The sequence below is a fragment of the Lathyrus oleraceus genome, chromosome 7, assembly GCF_024323335.1.
Source record: "Lathyrus oleraceus cultivar Zhongwan6 chromosome 7, CAAS_Psat_ZW6_1.0, whole genome shotgun sequence".
In the NCBI taxonomy this organism is placed as follows: Eukaryota; Viridiplantae; Streptophyta; class Magnoliopsida; order Fabales; family Fabaceae; genus Lathyrus; species Lathyrus oleraceus.
Genome location: NC_066585.1, coordinates 536887338 through 536899813, shown reverse-complemented (window position 1 = coordinate 536899813; position 12476 = coordinate 536887338). Strand labels below are relative to the sequence as shown.

Genomic DNA, 12476 nt, shown 5'->3' with positions numbered 1-12476 from the left:
ATGCAAAGATGTATTCAAAGATATATCCGATGGCTCATTTGAAGATTCTCAAGAGTATATTCTAGAAGAACGACAAGTGAATTTTACAAAAAAAAATGTTTCCTTCAAACCCACCAATGAAGAAGATGATATTGGGGTAAAAACTCTAACTTATAAGCAAATTTTTAAATTAACTGTTAAACTTGGTAAAGAGCATGAAAAAAATGGAAAAAAGCACCGTAGAATTTAATGATTGTTTGAATTTTTGAAAATTAGTGTTAGGGACCAATTAGTACTACTTTTTATATAATTTTATTGGTCCCTTTTACCAATTTTTGATGTAATTACACACTTTTATTCTCACAATTTTGTATAAATGCAATTAGGTTTAATTGATGTTGTTTTGAGTAGTTATTTCACATATTTGTTAGTTTTGTAGAATTTTTTGTACAAGAGAGCGTCGGAATGCATAATCATAATTTGGAAGAAATGTTGAATGCAATTTGGAGGCATAATTTGGAAGATTAAAACTTGGGAGAATCATTGCATGAAGCTTTCAAGGCAAAGAAGCTGAAGTAGCTTCAGTTCGCGCCGCGACCAGGGATGGCGCCGCGAACCTTGCGAATCCAGCAAGCTGTTTTGGCCAAGTGTTCTGTTTCCAAGCCAGCTGTGTGTGACAGTTTTGTATCTGTTTTAGGGTGCTTTTCAGTTTTAGATGAAAATGAACATTTTAGGAAAGGTCAACTCTTTAAGAAAAGCAGAATGGAAAATATTCATTCATTCATTCATAGTTTGATATTTTGTAAGAGAAAAACAGAGTTTATTCTACCATTGCCTTTGGCTTTCCAAAATGATGATGAGGAGCTAAACCCCATTTTGTCAAGATTGGAGGTAGTAGCTATTCCTATTTGTTTATGTATTTTATTTGACTCTTATATATGATAAAAGATTATTGATGTATTGAATGATATTTTTGCCCTAAGTTGAATATTAGATTTGAGTAGTTGTTGAAAGAAATTATTTGAGTCTTGACATAAAATATATTTTCAAGTAGTGAATAAGTTGTAGAAATAGATTTATTCACTACTGTTCTTTTGTATCAACCATTAAAGATTGCTATATTGATAGTTAGGTGGAGAAATCATCTAAAGATTAATATAGTGATTATCACAATATCATTTAGACATAAATGATATTGAGAGGATACTTGAACATCATCAATAATCTTAAATCTATATAGTTGTCATAAGGAATCATAAGCAATTTGAATCGTGAACTCCAATCTTGCCAAGCTTTTTACATTTGATTAAAACTATTTTATTGTTTTAGTGACATTTGACTCAAAAGATAACTTTTCAAACCAAACAACTTGGTTACATTTTGAACTTATAACAATTTGGATTATCGAACGGCGGTAATAACAACCAATCTATGTGGATACGATATAAAAATATTTGCCGAAATTATACTTTTCAATAATTAGTAATAAAGTGCTTGGAAATGAAATAGATGAGAATGAAATAGATGAGATTAGAAGACAGTAAGTTAAATGTGAAACATGTATTTCATTGAAAAATTAGTTAGATAACCTACATGAAACCCTGGGTAAATTTGCTAAGGGTAAAAAGAACTTGGATCTAATTTTATCGAATCAAAGAGCTTCCTATAATAAAAATGGATAAGGGTATACCCCAAATAAAGTGTTCATTAGTATTTGTCATGATAAAAAGAAATCTTATTGATTTGTGTTTAAGTGAAAGTATTGTAATAAGCTTGGGCATTTAAAACCTTTTTTATTTTTCTAAAATGCAAAATTTAATATGGTCTAAAGGGAGAAATTAGACATCTTAAATCTAAAACCTTAAAAGGACCTAAAAATATTTGGTTTCCGAAAATAAAAATTTGTTTTGTTTGGAATGTATGCTTTGCAACTTTGAGGGCTTAATCGTAAATAAATAAAATTTATGCAAAGAATGAGTTTGAAAGATCCACCAAAATATGGGTTTTTATGAACTTGATGGTTGAGGAAAATTTTAAAAAGTTTGTTTGTAATCCTGATTTATCAATATTGAAGATATGTGATTCAACTGTCGTATCAAGCAGTTTAGAGAGATGGAGAATAAAAGGTGTGATGTAGTTCTCTTGAATGGGGAGTTCTCAAAGTTTCTTGAAAATTTGAGGTAAAAACTTGATAGAGAATAATATTCAAAAAACTTTGATTAATCCTCTATCACGTGGTTGTTTATGTGTCTAGTGAATTTGTTTCATTTTTACTAATATTGTGGTTTAAGAAAATGAAAATTTAAGCGAGGGGTGCAAAGCAAAAAGAAAGGGGTACAAGAAGAAATTCAGAGCCCAAAGTCATCCAAGACCCAAATGGACCAAGGAAGTTGAAAAAGTTGCTTCTAATTGATTAGACTTAATAGGCTGGTTGACTGGCGCATTTGAATTTAAAACTTTATGTCACTTAATCGATTAATCCTAATGGCCTAATCTATTAGATCACTCTAAAATGATCGTCATCATCAATTAATCAATCAGAATCTATTGCATTAAACGTTTAATTGATTAGAAGCCCTGCTTATTGATTATATCAAGCATATAAAACGTAGCTCGTTATCCCCTCTTTTCTCATATCATCCCAAATATTTTTGTCTTATCATGCTTGCATTTGTTCTTACTTTTTTTAGTGAAGTTTGTGAATTCTTCTTGAGTGTTCCTCTATTTTATTCATTCATCATCACTAAATGGCACCTAAAAGAGTCAGAACTTCTGGAAGCACATCTTTTTGGGCATACTTCTCAAACAAATTATCTTTGTAAGAAAAAGAGAACAAAATCAATAGATATTTTATTTTTAATAATCTTTTCCCAACCTACTCATTGGATCTTCAATTCTTTGAAAGCAGTTTTTTGATGTCTTTGTTCAAGCACAATTGAAGGACTTCGTCAGCAATGTCCCATGAGAGATGTTTTCGACTATTTTAAGAATTATCTGCGCCAACCTTATCTATAAAGATGGTATCATCACTTTTGATGTACGAAAGCATCCAATCTCCTTGACTTTGGCAAAATTCCTTGAAATTTTATATCTTCCTTGCACTGGATCATAGTACAAGCCAGACGAAATAGTAGCAGGTGGATATTTTAATTTTGGTAATGTTGCTCTCTCCTTCCTATAAAATCTAAATAATGGAATTCTTACTCCATTTGTTGTAGGCTGTATGCACCCAGATATTTTGCTCATTAACTACATGGAAACACAATCCTCATCCCAAAAAAAAATTCTTGGGCAAGTATCCAAAATACATTTGACTTTAACTTTAGTGTTGGCAAACAAATTTTAAATGAATTAGGAAAACTGGGTATTATATCACATGATGTAGAGCCGAAGAAAAGGGATTTGTGGTTTCCATATGGTGATTTGGTCATAAAAATCTGGAGCATACTAACTTCAACCTTGAAGAGGAAGAATCCATTAGTAACTTGACAATGATAGGGGAATTTGCATTGGGGCATACATGGATATCCATCGTCGATGAAGTGGTGGTTCCAAATCAAGAAAATATGTGCGAAGTCAACACGCACTTGAGAAACCAGGTCCCTAAATCTAGACAAACTTTGATCATGAGATCCCTAAGACCTTTTCTACTTAAGCTTACACCATCATCAAAGAGCAGAGTAGACAAGCAAGAAGATTGACTATCTGGAAAGAAAGCTTGTTAGGACTGAGATGTCATCGTCGTCTGGGGTATTTAATGATGAGGAGGAGGACATTGAGTTGTCCTTGTTGATTTCCTTATTTGTTTTGTTGCTTAATTTATTTTCTTATTTTCTACATCTTACCCTTTTTTTTTACTTTAATAAATAATTGTTTAAGTTAATTATTAAATCCGTCCTTCTTTAATCATTTGAGATATTTGTGCTTAAATGTGTGCTTGTAAGGCTTGGAAGAAGAAAATGTTTTCCTGTAATTAATATATAGTTTTGCCTTTCTGATAATGTAAAAGGAAAGAAAGTATAATCTCTAGGGGAGTAAGATATACTATTTATATTTGTGAGGGATATTTTAACCACTCCAATATTTTATTTATGCTTTTTTGTTTTTGTCCACCTCCTTGAGAGATGTGATGTCATCATTAAAAAGAGGAAGAATATGGATCATGTGCTTGAATGTACAACTATCTGCAATACTTTGATGTTTGTGATGGTTTTGATAATGACAAGACTATATGTCAAACAACATTATGTGAAGCCTTCATCTATCAAGACAAAACAATGTTCTAGATGTTTTTTGTAAGGTCAAGATGTCAAGTCTGATTCAATATTCAACACCTAAGATCAAGCGGCATTCAGAGAAGTCACTGATGATCTCCGATCTAGTAATTTATGATGACAATGTCTATCAAATAAGCTATATAAATCCTCATCAGTTAGAAGAATTAAGTCACATATGAAGTGTTAAATAATTGATGAATGAAATAAGGAGTCTTGAAGCTTCAAGATTGTGTAAAAAGAGGAAGTGTGAAAGCTTGTCTGATATTGTGTCTAAGTGATCCGTGTAATGTAAAGGTGTAAAAGTAATTCTAGAATTACTAAGACAACTCACACATTCACTTGAAAAAATTTTAAACCTCTTTTATTTTCCAAAACACATTCTCTATGTTCAACAACCATCTCTAATTTTGAAGAAATCCACTTGTTTGGGTTACCCTTTACTCTGTCTGTCTTTTGAAATAACTCCCAACAAGTTGGACTCGTATATGATTGGTTACATGTATTTCTAAGTGGTACTATTTAGGCATTGTATAAGTTGGAAGAAAAATTCATAGAACGATTATTTCCCATCACTAAGTTCATGCACAAGAGGACAGACATAACAAACTTCAAATAAGGCGACTTTGAATCTCTGATGACTAACCAATTTGATATTCAATCATTTTTCTCATACTTTTTGATAAATTTAGGAAATTTGTGATTTTTATATAATAATGTGGAGTAAGGACACATAATATTATAAATTAGATAAGTTGGGACAAAATTAAAGCAATGAAGTGATGAAAAAGATATAAATGAGGCGTCACACTCTTTCTATGAGTTCAAAATGATGATAAGCCTACACTAGTAGAAAAAAATTAATTTAGAGAGGGTATTATTCTGTCACTATTACACTAAATTTTTGTCACAAAAACCTTTAGTGACGGATTCTACGACGTGCCAATATTCGTACCGAATTTCAATGTCGCAAAATATTTGTGAGGAATTTCAAATTTCGTCACAAATAGTTCGAAACTAATCTGTCACTAAATTTAAAGTTTCAATACTAATCACTGAAAATAAATTCGTTAGTAATTTGTGAGGGATTTTTAAATACCTCAATAATTATACTTTAGCGACGTTTATTTTCTGTCACTAATTATTTAACATTAATGTTTGAATACTCATTTTGTAAGGGATATCTTTTGTCACTAAATTAAATGATTTATTTAGTGATGTTTATATTCGGTCATTAAGGAACAATAAAATTCCTTATTTATGACTAATTTATTTTGTTGCTAAATTAGATGATAGTGATTTAGTGACATTTATATTTCGTCACTAATCAATGAGAACCTGCCAAATTTAATTAATACTCTAACTGGATTTACTATATCATCATGATTAAAATAAATAAATCACAAGATGAAACACGAGAAACTTTTTTGTGAATATCATAAATATGTTCTTAAAACTAAATATTAAAATCATAGTATTGTTTTGTTGACACTAGATATTACAACTAAAATAGTTCACATAAAACTCTTAAAATTAAGAAATTACAATGAAAATAATATTATCATTGTTCTTGAAACTAAGAGATGACAAACAAATGTGTATTCACCATAATTTATTACTATTTTTCAAGAAGTGGGTGAAGATGAATTTTGATCTGAACGTGGAGGTTGATGGCCTATAGAATTTTTTTCCATAAATCAGAACAATTATTCTCTAAGAAAACGTGAGTTTTCCTGCGATGCACGAATCAAATCCTCGTGAGTCTTAAGTTTCTTTTTAAGGGTCTTCTTTTCAATAGACAAATAAAAAAATCCATATTCATACGATGAGATACCGTCAGATGTGGAAGATCTAGACCACTTGTATTTTGTTGCTTCTGATCCCAAACCATATAAGAAACATTAATCCTTTTTTACCCTCTTGTCCACTTCTCCAACAACATCTAAGAAACATTATCTCCAGGTGCCTCTTTTGAGTCTCTCTCAATAATCCTTTTTCCATACACATTCCGTAAACACATTCCGTAAATAACAATTAAGTAGAGAGAAAGAATATAATCAACAAAAACAAAAAATAACATAATATTAATAGTTTATGAAAACTCGCACAATCTTGAATTTGCACTAGTATAACAAGCTGAAATAATCCTAAATTTTAAAATACATTACCGCAATCCTAAAATTGTGTTAGTATACAGTAATAATATATTAAGGAATTTGATGTTAATCACAAGCTTTAGTAAAGTCATGCTTAGCACATACATTAATACATCCATATATAGTAGAAACATTTTAGTAGATAAAAACACTAGAACAACATTAATACAAGCATAAGTTGATGCATTAGAACATAATTAGTACAATTACATCTAGTCTAAAAAATTTAGTAGATAAAAGCATTAATACGCCATTATAACATCATTATTACAAACATTATTTCATGCATTGGTACAACATAGTATAACCACATCTAATACAAACATTAATTCATAAATGTGTACAACATAGAACAACCACGTCTAATACAAGCATTTTAGTAAATAAAAGAATTATTATATCATTCGTATAAACAATAAAATAACATTTTCAAAAAAATTATGAAATTGTAACATACTGCAACCATCTCTTATTTTGAAGAAACTCACTTGTTTGGGTTACCCTTTACTATGTGTGTCTTTTGAAGATATTTCTCTTATAGTACCATTAATTATTCATTTAATTTCAACTATTTTTCTATGTAATAAACTACTTAGATAAGAATAATGATGTATTCAAAATAGTTGAAACTTGAAATCATCTTGCTTCCATAAATTTTTTGCATACACATCACATGTTGAAATAGTATTAAATACTACTATATAATCCTAAGTTAGATAACTTCCATAGTCACATTCATTTAAGACAAAGTAGATAAGAATAAGAAAAATCTTAGAAAGAAAGAAAAATGCCCTGCCTTTATCTCTCTACCAACGTCAAGCTAGATGGAGTTAACATTGATCCCATCTTTACTGAAGCCACAACTGCTGTCTCTACTATCACAGGAAAACCAGAACAGGTATTGTCATTTCTCTATCTAAGTCTCTTATCATTCTGCACTAAGGTTGTGCGAAAATTCATATAAATTTTGGGTTTTTGTTGATTATGGTGTTTTTTTAAGATAACTAATTCATAATCTTTGGTGGATAGTTTCTACTATGTTTTGAGGTAAATTAGTTAATTTAGTTCAATTGTTTAGATTTGTAAAAAATTATTTGAATAGTATATTATTATTATTATAGGTTTAATGGAGATGCACTGAAAGTGTAAAAAAATTTTACACTGTCATCCAATAATAATATATTATTTTACCATTTCATACAAGTATTTTAAAATTTTTAGTATGACTTAGCGGGATGCATGGTCGTCATTCGTTGACAATGTAAAATAAATTTACACGGTCAGTGCATCATCCTTTTTTTTTTCTTTTTTTTAATTATTATTATTATTATTATTATTATTATTATTATTATTATTATTATTATTATTATTATTGAATAAAAGGAAAAAAAGTTGGATGGATTAGGTTTATTTATTCAATTTAATAATTGAAGATAATAGATACCATGGATCTATTCAAATTCTTTATGTATTTATCGAGTGAAAAGGTAAAAGAAAGATAGTGGAAGAAAGTGTTTATAGTGATTGCACTTCAGGAGCAGTATTATGAGTTCATCTTTATTATCAATAATTAATCCTAAACACACTTTAATTTTATAATGTTTATAATTATTTTATAGTTTTATAATAAATTTGTTTGCAAATTTATTATTTTTAACGATATTAAGTTTATATGTAGATTCATCATAAAAAAATAAACAGGAACAAAATTAAAAGGATATTTTTTCAAAGGTTTGAACCATACTATTTTCAAGTAAAATTGAGTGTTTTGAAAATCAGAAATCTCAATGTAAAGATCGAGAACTCAACAATCAAATGTATTTAAAATGGGCTTATTTAGTTAATACCTAAGTTACTTATATTTTCTCATATTATATACATTTTTTTTAAAAGCATATTTGGTAACATCAATAAACTACCTTTTAATTTTTAATTTTAATTTCACATCAATAAAAATGTTATGTTTTATAAGAAATTTTCAGCATGAGTTTTTAACTTATTTTATTGATTCTTATTTTATTTTTCAAATATTATTCAGAGTAGTATTTTGAACTTATAAGTTTTAAACTTGTATTTTTTATATCTTTATTAATTGAATAAAAACTTATGTTTATTCTGTATATTTTATTATAATTTAAAACTAATAAATATATTTGAAATATTATTTTATATTATTTTACATAAAATAATATTAAAAATATTTTAATTATTTTATCCGTTATCGATCATTAATTATAAGTTATAAGTTAATTTTACCGAAACTAATATGAAGAATATGTGTTGAATGTAAATTTGCAGTTTGTGATGGTTTTATTGAAGGGATCAGTTTCATTAATGTTTGAACATAACAAAGAACCAGCTGCATATGGTGAACTAGTTGCAATGGGTGGCATAAATTCCAAAGTGAAGAAGGATCTGATTGATACCATTGGCACAATATTGGAGAACAACCTATCTATACCAAGAACAAGATTTTTTCTCAAAGTATTTGACACAACACTTCTTAAACATGATAATAATCACTCAAAACTCTAGTGATTGTCTCGTCTCGTGTTTTGTTGCATCTTCTCAAGTAATAATTGATGAGTGGCATAATGGCATTTTAAGGATAAATACCCCATTTGCCATGCCTTTTACATCATAATAAAAATGCGTATGACCACTAAAATAAGAGTATTAAATAGAACAGTATTAGACAGTTTTTTGTACTTCAATGTATTTGATGATTGATGTACTGTACCATTTTTTTTACTCAATTTTATTTGATATGTTTCTGCATCGAATTAATATTCTTAATTTTATTTGATATGTTTTTGCATCAGAGAGAGAGAGAGAGAGAGAGAGAGAGAGAGAGAGAGAGAGAGAGAGAGAGAGAGAGAGAGAGAGAGAGAGAGAGAGAGAGAGAGAGAGAGAGAGAGAGAGAGAGAGAGAGAGAGAGAGAGAGAGAGAGAGGAGAGAGAGAGAGAGAGAGAGGAGAGAGAGAGAGAGAGAGAGAGAGAGAGAGAGAGAGAGAAGAGAGAGAGAAGAGAGAGAGAGAGAGAGAGAGAGAGAGAGAGAGAGAAGAGAGAGAGGAGAGATAGAGAGAGAGAGAGAGAGAGAGAGAGAAGAGAGAGAGAGAAGAGATAGAGAGAGAGAGAAGAGAGAGAGGAGAGAGAGAGAGAGAGAGAGGAGAGAGAGAGAGAGAAGAGAGATAGAGAGAGAGAGACGAAGAGAGAGAAGAGAGAGAGAGAGAGAGAGAGAAGAGAGATAGAGAGAGAGAGAGAGAGAGAGAGATAGAGGAGAGAGAGAGAAGAGAGAGAAGAGAGAGAGAGAGAGAGAGAGAGAAGCATCTAACTTTTTCTAAAGATGTGAATTTTAAGGATGGGCAAAGCCCTTTGTGTAAAAGAAAAGAGATACAAAAGATGGGATTAAGCCAAAACCTCAAGAGTTAGAAACTCTAAAGTTAGAAAGACCAAGTTTATCCTTATTGAGATCCAAAGAAATTTGGTGTGAACATTATCCCACAAACAAAAATGTTGAATTGTTCGACTTATATTAGACTTATCTGCACATTAGTTATCTTTTCTAAAAATTTGAGAAACAAAAAAATTCTTGGATCTAAGGACAAGTAAGCAATTTTTTCATCTATTTCTAATCGTCCACGGAACCAGAGAAGGGTTGGAAAAAGCCTCGACCACCAACTTAGAATCGACTTCTAACCATAAATGTGACCAATTTTTCAAAGAAAAGCTTGCTCCATGGCAAGGATGGCACCCATAAGCTCAGCAAAAACCGCATTAGTCATGCCCAAGAAACAAGCAAAGTTGCCCACGACTAGTAAGGTGGTCCCTAAAAATGCCTCCACACACTGCCATATCGGAAACACCTGCTAATGCACCATTTGTGTTGACTTTTATCCGATTAATCAAAAGGGGATACCAAAGCACTTCAATGACTTTTTTAGGAGGAAGGGGCTTGATATTAATTTTGAAAGTTTTGAACAGTTGAAAGTCTTGAATATCCACAATGTTGTCATGCTTAAAAAAACATGCCAGACAAAAAAACTTTTAAAAGAACAACAGTTATGCAGATCTGTCAAGGAAGACTAATATCATTAAATCAAGAGGATTTTTTTTTGCCATATTTAATCTTCTCTACTTTGATGGATTAGTATTTTTAATGGTGCGTAAAAAATATTCAATTTATAAAAATAAAAAAATTGGATTTTTTTAAAAATTGAACTAAGAAAATCTTATAAAATTTAGATTCTAATTTTAAAGCTCAATTCCTATATTTTATAGAATTTGACATGTGGATCCATGTAAACTAACGCATTTGACTGATCTACTATACGGTATGGTACATAAACTTCTTAGCAGCAACAGTTAAATTACCAAATATGTTTCAATATCTAGAGTTCTGCAGACAAGATTTTAAGAAACATTCAACATGTGTAACAACTCATTTTTATATATTAGATTCGTTAAAATTTTGATTACCGTATCATTATATTCCATTGTGTATTTCTTTTATTAATATTATTTTATGAATTAAAAAATAAATTAAGCGTGAATTTGATTATGGGATGAAAATGAATTTTGCATAAATTGATTTTAGTTAAAAGTAGTTGAGAAGTAAATTTCAATGTAAAAATTATGTTTAATGTATGTTTGTATCGGTTTTTAAAAGAGGCAAAAATATTTCTAGAGACGTAGATTTAATTTTGAAGTGATTGATTCTCTTAAAGTAGAATTGATTATACGAATTGATTTTATTTAAAGTTATAATTTATAATTGTTAAGTTTAAATGTGATTTTTGCATTAAAATTTGTTGTTCAACTCATTTCTACATAAATTACCTTAAGTCAATTCTATAAAATTAATTCATTCATGATTAATTCTTCTTACCGCATAATCAAACATACACTTAAATTCAGAAGTTATAAATTATAACTTCAGATAGAATCAATTCTGGACATAATCAATTCTATTTTAGAAGAATCAAACATCTTAAAATCAATTTTACACTTTTAAAATTATTTTTATCTCTTCTAAAAATTAAATCAAACATTCACTAAAAGCTCGACAAATATCGTAGCAATTCATCATATCTTTCAATTGACTTTGATTTAATATCAGTTTGATTTCTACAACTTTAGACACATTTTCTGAAAGTAATGCAATACAAGTGTTGATACTATCGTAGCAAAGGAAACTTTGAATGGATTTTATCGAGTTTTAAAAACGGTCAGTAGCTACGAAAACGGCCGCGACAAACTATTATCGACATCGATACCCTTATTATCATTTTTATGTTAAAAAATAAATTATAATTAATTTACATCATAATTAATATCGCAATATTTAAACCGATCGAAATCGCAAAAATCTTTATGCGAACACGACTTTTTTAAAACCCAGATTTTACACATTTTGAGATCTAGAATCAATTTACGCCAATTTCGATCATTGTTTAAGATTTTATTAATCATTCTTCATTATATAAGACTTAAAGTGAAGTGGTTATATGGTTAAAGTCGCATGACCCCTTGTATTTTGTTCATATACGAAGTTATTCATAGGGATGTTCGCGGTGCGGTTTGGGCGGTTTTGGCGATAAAAATTATCCAAATCGCAAGAGAAAAAAGCATACGGTTCGATTTGGTTTGGTTGACTTTTAGAAATAAAACCAAACCAAACCAAACCACACCAATGCGGTTTGGATTGGTTCGGTTGGTTCGGTTTTTTATAATATTTTTATTGAGTCATACATACACCTATAGAGAACAACGTAACTTTATATTTAGTCATTCATACATTACTAAATAACATAAAGTCTTATCATATTTAGACAAAAACTTCGCATTCAATATACACAAAATTAGATTAGACAAAAATGGAATAAAAAACATATATATAATAGTAGAATAAAATAATATCAAAAACATTATAATAAAACATAAAAAACATATGAGATGAGAGATTAGAGAAGATGAAAAAAAGAACATATGAGATGCGGTATTGAGAAGAAATGTGCGATAAAAACGTAATTGAAAGAGAAAATAGTAACATAAAAGATAAAAAAGAA

The 12476-nt window shown here is 29.5% G+C and overlaps 1 protein-coding gene across 1 annotated transcript; it reads left to right on the top strand.

The window, feature by feature from the left end:
• The first annotated feature begins 7136 nt into the window (after nt 1-7136).
• LOC127107749 (uncharacterized) lies at nt 7137-9186 on the top strand. Its single transcript, XM_051045075.1, has 2 exons — nt 7137-7307; nt 8708-9186. The coding sequence occupies exons 1-2, from the start codon at nt 7197-7199 to the stop codon at nt 8942-8944; spliced, it is 348 nt and encodes a 115-aa protein (XP_050901032.1). The 5' UTR covers nt 7137-7196; the 3' UTR covers nt 8945-9186.
• The last annotated feature ends 3290 nt before the right edge of the window (nt 9187-12476 follow it).